Source organism: Prionailurus bengalensis, chromosome D2 (assembly GCF_016509475.1).
Source record: "Prionailurus bengalensis isolate Pbe53 chromosome D2, Fcat_Pben_1.1_paternal_pri, whole genome shotgun sequence".
NCBI lineage: Eukaryota > Metazoa > Chordata > Mammalia > Carnivora > Felidae > Prionailurus > Prionailurus bengalensis.
Genome location: NC_057351.1, coordinates 24,396,063 through 24,410,938, shown reverse-complemented (window position 1 = coordinate 24,410,938; position 14,876 = coordinate 24,396,063). Strand labels below are relative to the sequence as shown.

General features: G+C 37.0%; 1 protein-coding gene across 1 annotated transcript in view; it reads left to right on the top strand.

Moving 5' to 3' along the window:
* JMJD1C (jumonji domain containing 1C) overlaps positions 1 to 14,876 on the top strand; it is a 267,626-nt gene that overhangs the window by 248,729 nt on the left and 4,021 nt on the right. Inside the window, 6 exon segments of the mRNA XM_043596445.1 lie at positions 1,987 to 2,155; positions 2,713 to 2,803; positions 3,805 to 3,935; positions 4,318 to 4,440; positions 7,383 to 7,522; positions 9,264 to 9,440. Of these exon segments, the coding sequence (XP_043452380.1) occupies positions 1,987 to 2,155; positions 2,713 to 2,803; positions 3,805 to 3,935; positions 4,318 to 4,440; positions 7,383 to 7,522; positions 9,264 to 9,440 (831 nt within the window).

The window sequence follows — 14,876 nt, the reverse complement described above, 5'->3', positions numbered from 1 at the left end:
TCATAATTTAGACCTTTTGATTTTCTGTGTGCTTGAACAGTCAACGGAAATATTTTAATAAATACGTTAAATATGCTAAGGACCATTTTAAGGTACTCTAAAAAAACCAAAAGAGGGAATGACTAGGCTAGAGTACTAATTCCAAAGGGGTAGTCTGAATTGATGTCTCAGGGGTTAAGTGAAAATTTTCTGGATGTGAACAAGATACTGGAAATAATCAAAAGCATCAGGTGCTTGGGAAACCGTTAAGTAGTTTTGTTTGCCTGGAACACAGATAAGATTTCTGTGGCATAATGGTGAGGAAATGGTAATTAGAGTTATGATTATGAAGGGCCTTAATCACACTAAGGAGTTTGAATTTTGTTCTGTAGCTGTTGGTTTTATTTGAGGAATCAAAGTAATCAGATTGACATTTTAAAATTAACTGACAGCAAAGCAGATTGGAAGTTGAATTAGGGGAAAATAAGACTAGAGACAAAGAGTCAAATTAGGTAGGTTTCCATTATTTCAGGAAGGTGATGATGATGGTACGTACCCTGGGAATCTGCTTCAGAAGATTCTAATACACTAGTTAATTTGCCTCTGTCATTTTTTTTTTTTTTAACAATATGGTTACCATTAGAAAGAGTGGCATTGGGCTGGTTAGGAGTATTCCTGGATAGCCATAATAGGGGCTGGGAATTAATACATAAATTGCCAATAATAGTTAATTATCTAATAGCTGATAAGATTTTTTTTTAAGTTCACTTATTTGAGAGAGACAGAGAGTGTTTTGTGCACGTACATGTGAGGAGAGGAGGGGCAGAGGGAGGGGGAGAGAATATCTAGCAGGCTCCATGCTGTCAATGTGTGGAGCCCGTTGTGGGGCTCGATCTCATGAACCGTGAGATCATGACATGAGCCGAAACCAAGAGTCAGTTATTCAACCTACTGACCTATCTAGGCGCCCCTAACTGAACCTATTTTTAAATGTTGGATGTATATCGTTACTCCCTTGAAAGGAGGTTTAATGGAATAGTCACCCAAGTAGTTAACTAGACTCAAGGATGGTTTTGTTGTTTTTCTTTTCTTTTCTGATAACCCTAGCCAAAGGTTATTGTGCCCTATGGTTCCCCAAATTTTAATTGTCTTAATGAAGTTTAAGATTACTTACTATATATTATATTTTACAAGAGATTCTCAAATCACAACTTTCTTTGTTCTCCATATCCCAGATTTTTGCTTCTTTTATAATAAAGGAATTAAAAAAAAAAAACACCTTAAGAACAGTACATCAGACTATCTTAAAGGTTTTTGTTTTGTTTTTTGTGTGTTTGTTTTTTGTTTTGTTTTTTACATCAGCATTGGAGTCTTAGAAGCTATAAATCTTCAGTTGTTAGTTTTAGGATTAAATAGCCTCGAGGGAATTCAAATTCATATGATTTCAAAGGCGAGACTTTTAAGGAATCAGCCATTAAGCTTGAAATTTAATGTTATGCCTGGTTATTTAATGTTTTATTTATCATGATCCTTGTGGAGGTAAAAAACCTCCTGTGTGTTTTAAGTGATACAAGTTATGTTTTAATCTCAATGACTGTATGTATTTTATTGTAAAATCTTATTATGTATGTTAGATACATACAAATGTGTTCTATCTTCAAAAATTAGTCTATAGATAAAGCAACCAAAAATCCATATTTATACTGCCCAGAACAAAAATTTTTAGTATAGCTTTTTGGACTTCTTTCCTAAAAATTACTACACATTTTAATTTTCAAAAATGGCAGTGTACTTTATATGGCATTCTCCCGTTATCTTTTCTCTTTGACAGTATATTGTAAACATCTTTCCAGGTCAGGGACTATTTTTAATAGTCTCTTATTCTCACAGTTTGTCATTAGTCCTGAAACTTAAGCTGTTATCCATTTGTTGTATGTGCATATAAAATCAAATTTTGAGTGTCCTTATATACCTTTTAACTTATTTATTGATCTATCTATTTATAAGCCTGCAGTGGTTTCTGGTGTGCATAAGAAAATGAACATTAGCTTGTGGAAGGCGGAGTCAATTAGTCTTGATTTTGGAGACCACCAAGCTGATCTCTTGAACTGCAAAGACAGCATTATTTCAAATGCCAATGTTAAGGAATTCTGGGATGGTTTTGAAGAAGTTTCAAGTATGTTGTTTTTTGTTTGTTTTACTGTTTTCTGAAACATACTCCTCCAATAATGATAAATTGCAAATATGACTTAACAGATGTTTAATCTTTGAAACTTCTATATTACTTTGGCTAATAAAAAAAGAAACAAATACTTAGAAACAAGAGACTTAGTCTTATTACTGGCTCCACCCCTAATTTCCTTTGACCATACATAGTTATTCATACCATGTTTCCTTATATGGCGAGTATTTTTGGCAGCCCCATAAACCTTTGAGAGTTATGTATGTAAAACACTTTAGAAATTAAAAGTAAAAATGTAAGACTGATTTCAATAACAATTGTAAAAATTTTTAAAGAATATTTTTGCACTATTATAAGTACCTATATACTTAAGGAATAAAATTCCTAAAACTATGTAAGTACGTAAGAAATTAAAGGCAATGAGCAAGCATTCATTAAATACCTACTGTACAATTGAATCATTCATTTTACATCTCTTCCTTCCTCTCCAAACATTAATAACAATGAAAAGGCAGAGATTATCTTTTAGTAATAAATTGCATTCTTTATAGAACGGCAAAAAATGAAAAGTGGAGAAACAGTTGTTTTAAAATTGAAAGATTGCCCTTCAGGAGAAGACTTCAAGACTATGATGCCAGCAAGGTATAGATTTTAAAACTTGTTTTTTTTAACACCTGGGTTTTTGAAATTGAGCTGAGATTATCCCCAGAAGTAGGATAAGGAGCTGTATATTTGACCTGTAGGCATTTTCTTTGCCAATTAAAAGCAAAACCCAATCTCTGTAGCCTCAGCAGGATAAAGTCTTTATGTTAGAAAGTAAAGGAAAGAATGCTAATGTCAAAGGACATGGAATTCTTTTTGGGACCTCCATTCTGTCGGTGCTTTATGTATGTACGTATTTATCTGTCTGCCTATCCATCTATCTATCTACGTGTCTATTTTGAGAGACCAGCAAGAGCGGGAGAGGGGTACAGAGAGAGGGAGAGAGAGAATCCCAAGTAGGCTCATGCTGTCAGTGCAGAACACCATGCAGGGCCTGATCCCACAAACCACAAGATCATGACCTGAGCTGAAATCAAGAGTCTGACACTTAACTGATTAAGACACCCAGGCACCCATTCATGCTTTTAATTTTCTAAGACTAGAGAGGCAGAACTGCAATTTTAGTCATTGTCACTTCTGTTTGATGCTTGCTTGCCCTTGTGTTACGCATTCATTTAAACTGAATGAGGTCAGGGGTGGCCTCTTTCTCAGATGTTTAAAAAAAATTTTAACTGAATGAGGTCAAGGAAAGTGTTACCTGTCAAAGTCCTTAGAGAAAGGTTGTATTAACTTTTGAACAACTTGAAAATTATGAAAGCACTGAAGAATGTAAATCTGTAGGGGCACCTGGGTTGCTCAGTTAGTTTGTCAACTTTGCTCAAGTTATGATCTCACGGTTTGTGAGGTTGAGCCCGTTGAGCCCCGCATTGTGCTCCGTGCTGATAGCTCAGAGCCTGGAGTCTGCTTCAGATTCTGTGTCTCCCTCTCTCTGCCCCTCTCCTATTTGCACTCTGTCTCTCTCTCTCTCAAAAAATGTAAACATTAGAAATTTTAAGAAAAGAATGTAAATCTGTGTTCAAGTCAGTGTTATTATTCTTCAGATATGAAGATCTTTTAAAAAGCCTGCCATTGCCAGAATATTGTAATCCAGAAGGAAAATTCAACTTGGCCTCTCATTTGCCAGGATTTTTTGTGCGCCCTGATCTAGGACCCAGGTTGTGCAGTGCCTATGGTAGGTATATATTTACATTTCCATGAATTTGGAATTATATGAAATTTTAACTTCTGTCCAAAGATAATTGTCAAATTATTTTTAGGTACTACTAAATCTGTTTTCTAGTAATCCATTGAAATCTTTTTTTCCTATCAAATAGTATATTGGAAATTAATAGCCAATATAGTTAAGTACTTATGAATTCCTTGCAAAATATTTACATTTTCTATTAATTTGATTTTTATGGGAATTTCTTGCATTGTGGCTTTGGGAAGCAGGTTTTGAAACAAGGAGACTATAGCTCAAATTACAATTAACAAATGTTCCTCATAGAGCCGATTTGGGGGAGAATATTTAGGATATGTGTTCGGTCAAGTAAAAGTTTTTTTTTTATACACAGGTGTGGCTGCTGCTAAAGATCATGACATAGGAACAACAAATCTCCATGTTGAAGTCTCTGATGTTGTAAACATTCTAGTCTATGTTGGCATAGCAAAAGGAAATGGCATTCTTTCAAAAGCAGGTAAAGAAACTTGAATAGTGGTCTTTGGGATGACAGTTAAATAACCACGCACACTAGGACTTATTGTCCAGAATGTCAGCCTCTCAGTAAACAGCAAAGATTGCAAAAAGAATTGCAGTAGATAGAGAGATATTCTGATCTTTATTAGTTTAAGAGTGGTTGATTTGCCTGTCTTTTTTTGATATAATAGGAATTTTAGTTTTAAAAATGAGTATTATTATTTGACCTTTGCTATCTTTAAATGTTCTGTTTGTGAAAATAAACCATTAGGCTCACTTATAAACATTTATTGGATATTAGAAACTGGGCACTGGGTGTCTGAAGATGAATAAGATGTGGTTTGTGCCTCAAGCATTCTTCATTTTTTCCTGTCTACTATCAGGGAAGGAATCTTTTCTCCTAAGTAGAAATAAGCTCTCTACCCAGTGTATAGGTTTTAGGTTCCATCCTCTGGATTTCTTTCTGAAACCTTGTTCCACCTGCTGTCCTCTTCTTTATACTTTCCCTCTTGACTGGTTTATTTTCTTTGGAGTAGGAGTACACTCTAGACTATTTCTTCTTTATCAAAAGGAAACGTCCTTCAAATCTTGTCTTCCTCACTGCCATCCTATCGCTCCTGCCCTCATAACAGATTCTTTGCTGTCCCTGTCAACTGCCATTCACATTTCAGCTCAGTGCGGGTTGGCCTTACACCTGCTGCCCTACTGAAATTACTATTGCTGCGGCCCTCACAACATTCACAGTTTAAGTGGTTTTAGTGGTTTCTTTCTGGTCTTAATACTTACCCTCTGTAATAAATGGCACTGTTAATCACTGCGTCTTCTTCAAATGCTGCCTTTGGCTTCTATAGTACTAGTCCCCTAGTTCTTAACACCTTATGGAATCACAGGCTTTTCTAGGGTCCGAGAATTTTATTTATTTATTTTTTTATCTTTCCTAGTTTGCATTTACTTCATGTGAAATTCTACACATTACCCACCTACCACATACTTCACCAGTTCTGTATCTGGAGCCAAGGATGTATCTAAACTTAGTGACTAGGTGCTGAAAACATGGGGGTTCATTTGTAGTATTCATTCTGTTTTTCTGTGTATTTGACAGCTTCCATAAAACACAACCTAAATTCCCCCAAAACTAGAAAATCCTTTTTACACTCTTTTTTAGCTTCTTAGATTGACCTTTGATTATAATAGATAAAAACTCTTTGCCCCCGAGCCCCCCTGCCACCCCCTCCAGGATTTGAGTTGGGCATACTTGGGTTATAGTCTTAGCTCTAATACAGAAATGTGTGACTTATGGTTCAGATTACTGTTCTTTTTAAAGCCTCTGATGCTACGTAGTTAATTAACTCTTCTGTACCTCATTGTACTTCATTCAAATCAACCCCTCTAGCATTTATTTTCCAATACAGAGGTTATACCTGCATTTCTCTTTAACTAGTCTTTCATGTCCTTAAATGCTGAGACTGTTATTTATCTTTATTCTTGCACAACTTCAATCCCTCATTTGTAGCATAGTATTTGGTCTTTTGAGAAAACATCCATTTTAATCCTTTGGCTGTCTTTATCTGAAGCTTTTGCCACTCTTTATAGATGATCCCAAAAAAAAGGAGTGTTTTTTTTAAAAAGGAATGTTTAGGGTTAATGCTTAAAACACATCAAGAAATACTGACCTACTGAAAGCATATGCTTTTTCCTCCACCTGTAATGGCTCTCCTGCCTCCTGTCTCCTCCTGGGCATATTCCTTCATATAGTTGTCTCCCCCTAGAGGCCTTTATTAAAAAAGATAAGCTTTCTCTACCCCAATAATCCCCCTCCTCCTTTTTTTTTTAATTCATAGAACAGTGAAGTTTAATGGGAAAAAATTGAGAAATCATTCTGAGGTTGCCAATTTATAATTTTGTTAATATACAACATTTGAGAACTGAACCAGTTTTGTGTACCTTTTATACTCCTGATTGCATTGACCTCAGTGTGGTGTTCTTGTTTATTCACCTACATTTATTAATCCCTTCTTTTACTCTGTGAGGTCTTGACTGGGTCTTTCTTTAATTCTCTTGTCCCAACATTCTAGGACAGTGCCTGGTACACATTCATGTCTAAGTAAAGAAATCCTTGCAACCAGTTTTTAAGCATAAAAAAGAATTTACTGTTACAAATTAGGAAATATCTGAGGTGTTCTTTGTAGCAAGCAATAAATTTCTTTTTCTCTCAAAAGAACATTTCTTTTAAATGTTCACTGTAGTTAAATCAGGAATTTGTAAAAGTATACGTTCCTATGCTTCACTCAGAGATAACCAGTTAGCTGCTCCTTTTTCTGTACATGCATATAGATGTTCAGTTTTTAGTTTGTCATCATTTTAGAAGAATGGCCTGATGTTGCCTCAAAACCACAGCACATGAAGCATTTGCATTTAATTACAGATATATACGTATGAGATCTCCCAGGAATTCTAAGACATTTTGCTTGGCCATTTAGTAGTCATGTCATGGTAATGAACAAACTCCCCCCCCCCCCCCAACTGAACCTATTTGCTCAAGCCTAAAATAGAGATTATGATCCTTGCCTACCTTACTAAGTAGTTAGCAGTGGTCATGAAAGTCTTCAGTCAGTTACGAAATGCTGTATGAGTACAAATCATTGTTAGGACCACCCCCTTAGGACAGGAAGAAAGTTGGTGAAGTTTGAGTTAGAAGCCCCTGAGTGTTTTATCCTTGTTCTTTGGTTTTCAGAAAACAAATGATCTGGGAAAGTTACTGTTACTCTCCCCCTCCTTAGGGTCAGTGTTTTCTGTTTTGTAACAGTATAACTGTGTGTGTACCTCCTCTCTTAAGAGTCCTATCTAGTCAGGCACTGTGCTGCTCTCATAGGTCAGTTCTAGGACACTTGGCTCCCTGGTGCTCTTTATTGACTAATTTGAAAATATTCTCCTATGTTTCAGGAGTACTCAAGAAATTTGAGGAAGAAGATTTGGATGATGTTTTAAGAAAACGATTGAAGGACTCAAGTGAGATACCTGGTGCTCTGTGGCATATTTATGCAGGGAAAGACATTGACAAGATAAGGGAATTTCTTCAAAAGGTATAATTTAGGTTACGAATAGTTTACTTCTTCGCCTTGAGCAAGGACTTAGTAATTTTTTTAAGTTTATTTATTTTTAAAGAGGAGAGAGAGAGAGAGCATGAGCATGAGCATGAGTGTGAGTGGGGGAGGGAGAATCCCAAGCAGGCTCCCTGCTGTCAGTGCGGAGCCCAACACGGGACTCGATCTCACAAACTGTGAGATCATGACATGAGCCAAAATCAAGAACTAGTCACTTAACCGACTGAGCCCCTCAGGTGCCCCAAGGACTTGTTTTTTTTTTTTTTTTTTTTTTTAGTGTTTACTTATTTATTTATTTTGAGAGAGAGAATCCCAAGCAGGTTCCACACTGTCAGCACAAAGCCCAGTGCAGGGCTTGAACTCCTGAACTGTGAGATCATGACCTGAACTGAAATCCAGAGTCGAACACTTAACCAACTGAGCCACCCAGGCGCCCGTAGAAATTTTCAACGTAACTTCATTTATCATTCAGCAACATAAGATCATTAAATAATTTTTGCTTCGAAAGAGGACAGGATTTCTTGTTGCTGTTGAAAGTCAGAAACTCCTTTCTCTTACTCCTTTTAAAGCCCATTTCATGTTGAGATATTTGAATGGCAAACTTCTCAGTTGCTAGTGCTCCCCTATCTCCTTTATAGTAAAGAACTAATCTGTTGATGAGTCAGATGTTTCCCTTGGTGAAAAGTAGTAAAAAGTACAGGATAGAAAAACTAATATGTCATAGAAACATCTAAAGAAGGTAGGATCTTTATTTTAGTAAAAGTGTCCCTTGAAATTGGTTTTTCAAAGATTAAAAGTTTAGTAAAGAAAGGTATTTACCTTTGTACGTATATATTTTTTAATGTTTTTAATTTATTTTTGAGAGACACAGACAAAGCATGAGTGGGGGAGGGGCAGAGAGAGAGGGAGACACAAAATCCAAAGCAGGCTCCAGGCTCTGAGCCATCAGCACAGAGCCTGACGTGGGCTGGAACCCACGAGCCATGAGATCATGACCTGAGCCGAAGTCAGATGCATAACTGACTGAGACACCCAGGCGCCCCTGTACTTACCTTTCTAAAAAGATCAGGATCAGGAAGTGTTTAAGAAGTCCATACATATGGATGGTTTGGCTCTTGGAAAAAAAGCTACTAAACTGAGCTTTCCCTAATCTCTGTGCTGTACTCTTGAAATAACAGTAAAGAAACCAAATGGATAGAATCTTCATGGGGCAAGGAGGAGCTGAGAAGGTGATAGTATAGGGGTACTTGGGTGGTTCGGCCAGTTAAGCATCTGAGTCTTGACACTTGATTTGTGCTCAGGTCATGATCTCATGGTTTGGGAGATCAAACCCCAAACCCCTCAGGGCTCTGTGCTGACCCTGTGGAGCCTGCTTGGGATTCTCTCCCTTTCTCTTTCTCTGCCCCTCCCCCACACTCACTCACTCTCTGTGTTTCTCAAAATAAACACATTTTTTTTTTAAAGGTGGTAGTATGATTCGCTTTACTAACAGAACCTCTTTGTGCAATATTGTTGTAATGTCCTTTGGCTTTTCAAATTGTCGTAGAATATTATTACCTTAAGTGCACACATTCCATAAGATTTTAAGAACAAAAGATGGTTAAGATTATTAGAACAAGAGATGGTTATTGTAAAGAAAATTGAAATTTAACTGAACGGGATTTATCATTTCCCTTACTTAAAACTGAGGTATGTATTTTAATTTTAATCCATACTGCAGATTTCAAAAGAACAAGGCCTTGAAGTTCTACCAGAACATGATCCAATACGTGACCAAAGCTGGTATGTGAACAGAAAGCTCCGCCAAAGACTGCTTGAGGAATATGGAGTCAGAACTTGCACTCTCATTCAGTTCCTCGGTGATGCCATTGTCTTACCAGCAGGAGCACTTCATCAGGTGCGTACAAACTTATTTCTAACACGTCTATTTACTGAAAGAACCAATTTTGAAAAAGGAATTGTTCTGGTAAGTAAGAGAATGACCCGCACCGGTTTGTTTTCCTTAAGAAATTACCAAGATAGCTTTCCCGTGCTTGAAGAGATCTGACGTAGTTAAATGGTTTGAGAACTGAAATTATTTTAACATGAGCCAGATTTCCATTTTTGTATTGTTTCTGGTTTAGTGGATGTAAATCTAATTTTTAAGTCTTTTTAAGGGGAAAATGAGATACTATATATTCGGTTCCTGGTAGTGAGACTTAACACTTAAGTTATTAATAAGACTTAGGAGATCACACATTTTCTAAGGCACCAAATTGAGCAGAATGAAGTATTGACTAGACCATTCGAAAATTCAGGCTTTTGTGTAACTCCCCCCTTGTCAGGTTGCTAACACAGTGATAATGTTTCCAAAGAAAGTATGTAATTTTCATAGCTACTGATCCACAAAATTTAGAAACTAAAATACCTTATCTTTGCTTCTGTGGCTTGATTATGTGGCACTTGGCAAAATGGCATAGTGGGCTTGGAGGATTGTATTGAAAGCATACAGTGGATTCCTATAGACTGGAGCTACTGTGGACCAGCTTAGCCTTCACAGTAACAAAGTGTGTAGGGGAAACCCAAGAACCCAAAAAGCTAGTTTGCCCCAGAGTGGGTTCGCCACCTTTCCCACCACCTGGTTATTGAGATATTATACATATCTCATATGTGTACTTTTACATAAGACATGGAAAATTTTCCACATTTTGTATAACCATATATATGCAATAACTGCCTGTGTAGTGTTGTGACATTGTTATATAATACCACAAATACTCCATAAATGGTAATAGTTACTTACTTAGTTTTTATTAATATGTCAAGCTCAGGGTTAGATTTATCATTCTTAAATATCAAATGGCATTTATGATAGTAAAACACAAACATAATAATACACCTGTTTCACTACAATAACTTCCTGGAGGAAAAAATATATTAAATGTGTTGATTAAATTAATACATTATTTATATTAAATTGTTTTATTGTCCCATGGTCAGTGATCAGAGTTGTTTCATTTTTGATTCAGCTTTATTTTTTCATTAATTTTTCTTAAGTTTTCTATTCATTTATTTGTTTTGAGAGAGAGAGTGTGAGTAGGGGAGGAGCAGAGAAAGAGAGGGAGAGAATCCCAAGCTCGAACCCACTAGCCGTGAGATCATGACCTGAGCGGAAACCAAGAGTCACTCAACCGACTGAGCCACCCAGGTGCCCCTATGGTTAAAGTTTAAATGGGATTCACCCCACATACCCCTTTTTTTTTTTTTTTTTTTGCCTTCTAGTCTCTTATCAGAAAAGAGCTAATTAGTAACAAAAAGTAAAATATCCTCAATGAAGCAGTCTTTTTAGGAGAATAGTGCAGTGAATCTTTTTGTAAATAGAATTCTTTGATACTATGAAACAAGTTCCCCTGAAAATCCTTACATATTTAACTTTAGTATCTACTTTCTTCAAGTTAATAAAACTGGACAGTGTAGTTTTTTAAATCAAGGTATAATTTTATGTGCATTCTGTAAGTTTTGAGAACTATATAGTGAGGTAACAACACAACAAAATAGTGAACACTTCCATGACTCCTAAAAATTCCCTCCTGCCCCTTATTAGTCAACTTTTCCAACCTGACATTCCAGCAACCACTTGTTTCCTCCTATAGTTCTGCCTGTATTAGAATGTCCTATGACATGTCACCCTTAGAATCTGACTTTTCTTACTCAACATGTAATACATTTGATATTTATCCATGTTGTGTGTATCAGTATTTGGTTTCTTTTGATTGCTGGGTAGTTGTTCTGTGTATAAATATAATGGTTTTTTTTTTTAATCCACTTACCAATTAAAGAATATTTGGTTGGTTTCCATCTGGGGACAGTGATAAGTCACTACTTATTGTCAGTTTTGTTTGCAAGCATTTGAATACATGTGCATTGGTATCTCGTACTTTTAATTTACATTTTCTTAATAACCAGGTATGTTTAGCATCTTTTCATGTGCTTATTTGCTATCATCTTTATATCCATTTTGGTAAATGTGTGTTCAAATATTTTGTACATTTTCACAGTTGGGTTTTTTTTTTCTTTTTCTTTTTTAAAAAATTTTTTAATGTTTATTTTTGAGAGAGATAGAGTGTGAGTGGGGAAGGGGCAGAGAGAGAGAGGGAGACACAGAATCTGAAACAGGCTCTAGGCTCTGAGCTGTCAGCAACCGAGTTCGACTCAGGGCTCGAACTCAGTAATGGCGAGATCATGACCTAGGCTGAAGTCAGATGCTTAACCTACTGATCCACCCAGGCACCCCCTTAATGGTGTCTTCTAAAGAGAAGTGTTTTAATTTTGATGAAGTTCAGGTGATCAGTTTTTTTCTTTTATGTATCATACTTTTATTATTGTAATTCCAAAATTTTTGTGTAGCCCAAGATCACAAATATGTTCTTATACGTTTTCTTCTATAAACTTTATTGTTGTTAGTCTTAAATTTAGGTCTGTGACTAGTTTTTAATTTTTGTACATAGTGCAAAGTATTGGACCGAGGTTTTTTGTTTTTTGTTTTTTGTTTGCATATGGACATATCAGTTCTATTATCTGTTGAAAGGACTATTTTCAAATAATTTTTATGTTGAAATGTAATACATTTATATGATTTTTAAGAATTCAAACAGTACAAAGGGTTCACAGTAAAAATTCAGTCTTTTTCTCACCTTTGCCCCCAGCTCCTCTCCTTCAAAGGTAACCAGTGTTACCACAGAGATTCTATGCCATGTACATGTCTCTCTGCTGCTGCTTTTTTGGGGGAAAAAACCATGTTTTCTCAAAATACTAGGCAGAGTGATACTGTTAAAAAGTTTTGTTCATATAACACTCCACTCAAAGCTTCCCCAGGCCATAAATGATCTTTATTTGTATCCTGTCCATGCTCTCATGTATACACACACGCGCACACACACATACACAATTTCACTGCCTTCCTCCCCTACTTCTCTCCTCCTTACTTCTCTCTGACCACCCTGCCTGCCATTGCTACGGTTTTCACATACACCATATGTGTTTGTACCCCAGGGCCTTTGTACTTGCTAATCCTCTGGCCTGGAATTCTTTTTTCAGATATCTGTTGTAAGACTTCCTTCTTAGCATTCTTTACAGGCTTTATTTGCTCAAATGTCACCTTCCTCACCCTAGTTGGTTTTTTTTTAATTTTTAAAAAATGTTTATTACTTGAGAGAGACAGAGACAGCAAACAGGGGAGGGGCAGAGAGAGAGGGAGACACAGAATCCGAAGTAGGCTCCAGGCTCTAGACTCTGAACTGCCAGCAAAGAGCCCAACACAGGGCACGAACCCAGAGACCGCGAGAAAATGACCTGGGCTGAAGTCGGCCGCTTAACCAACTGAGCCACCCAGGCATCCCACTCACCCTAGTTTTAAACCGCAAATTGTGTCTCCCAGTTCCCTGTCATCTCCCCTGCTTTATTTTCCTCCATTTTGATCATCACCTTCTAATATTATTCATAATTTACTTAATTTGTTTATTGTCTTTTAATCCCCACTGGAATAGAAGGTTCTTGAGGACAGAGCTTTCTGTTTTTCATTGCTGTCTCCCATGTTTAGGATAATACATTTAAATATTTGTAAGTCCTGACAGCTTGAAAATATGTTCTCATATACAACATATTTTCACACAAGTACAGATGAAAACAAAGTTATGACTTTCCACAATTTATATATATTGTGCTCTTTGTACAAACGTGTCAATTTTAGCCTCATTCTGTATGTGTCTTCTCTGGCCACTTCAGAAAGTTTACTTAGGTTGGAATATAACTCCAATTATAACTGTACACATAAGTACATAGAAAAACATGCTCTCTTTTGAGCTAGGTAGAAATATCATTTAGATTCTAGAGAGCAAATTTCATTGTAGATTTCTAGAGTATAAAAGATATCCCACTCCGGTACACTGAAACTGCATGGACAACCTAGACTGGCAGATTCTATTCTGAGCTTCGCCGCTAGCTTGCTGAGTGCTCTAGGACAGCTCCGCGGCAGATTTTGGCATAGAATCGCCAGCTATAAGCACAACAATTTCTGTCTTCTTTTCCTTATGTGGTGTGATAATGACAGCATGGTTATTTGTACTCTGTTGAAAGGGTGCTGTCCATGACTCACAAGTGACGATAACGTGGTTTTGAGAGAAAATTAAAAGGAAAAAAAACCATTCACCATATTAACTTGGATTTGAGATGTATTACCATTTACAACTCATTTAGTCCTTAGAGGTCCTGAAAACTTTTCGTTGATGACTTCACTTCCAACAGACTACAGGTAGCCCTCAAAATAAACCCAAACTCTAATTAGTGGTTCTTGTGCTTTAAAAATACATCAGAATTTCCTCAAGGGCTTAATCAAACACAGATTGCTAGACCCCACCCCTAGAATTTCTGATTCAGTGGGTCCAAGGGGGGACCTGAAATTTTGCATTTCTAACGAGTTCCCAGGTGATGCTGATGGTACTCTCTGAGGACCACGCCTCGAAAACCAGGCAGATAAGAAGCCCTTGCAAATCCAGGGCATCTATCAAAACATGGCTTTGACCAAATGATCCATTGTATTCTTTGGTTTGTCATCAGTGAGCACTTTGAGAGGCCTAGCTGAGGGAAAGTATCATTGCCACAACTCTCCATATGTATTAACTACTCAGGGCACCTGGTGGCTCAGTAGGTTGAGCATCTGACTCCAGCTCAGGTCATGATCTCACAGTTTGTGGGTTCGAGCCCTGCATCAGGCTCTGTGCTGACCGCTTGCTCAGAGCCTGGAGCCTGTTTCAGATTCTGTGTCTCTTTCTCTCTGCCCCTCTCCTTCTCTCTCTGCCCCTCCCCTGCTCACACTTTGTCTCACTTTGTTTCTCAAAAATAAATAAATTTAAAAAAATTAAAAAAAAAAAAAAGAACTTCCCTCTTCAGTTAGTTGCCGGCTTATCTTCACTGGCAAACATGACTGAATCTGTGAAAGTCTGATATATCATTAGATGGGGCACGTGGACCTTCACCTCCAGGATTTCCTTGGTCTTAGCTCTAGTACCCTGATGTTCATCGTGGCCTTTATTTTAAAAGAAACCCCCTTTTTTTTTTCCTTTTTTAAAGCCACAGGGGTGTTGGGTGGCTCAGTTGGTTAAGTATCTGACTCTTGATTTCGGTTCAGGTCATGATCTTACAGTTCTTGAGATCAAGCCCTATGTTGGGCTCTGTCTGCTTAGGATTCTCTCTCCCTTCTCTTTCTCCCTCTCTCTGCCCCTCTGCTGCTCATACATGTGCACTCACTTTCTCTCTCAAAATAAAAAAAAACTTTATTAAAAAAAAAAGTCACAAA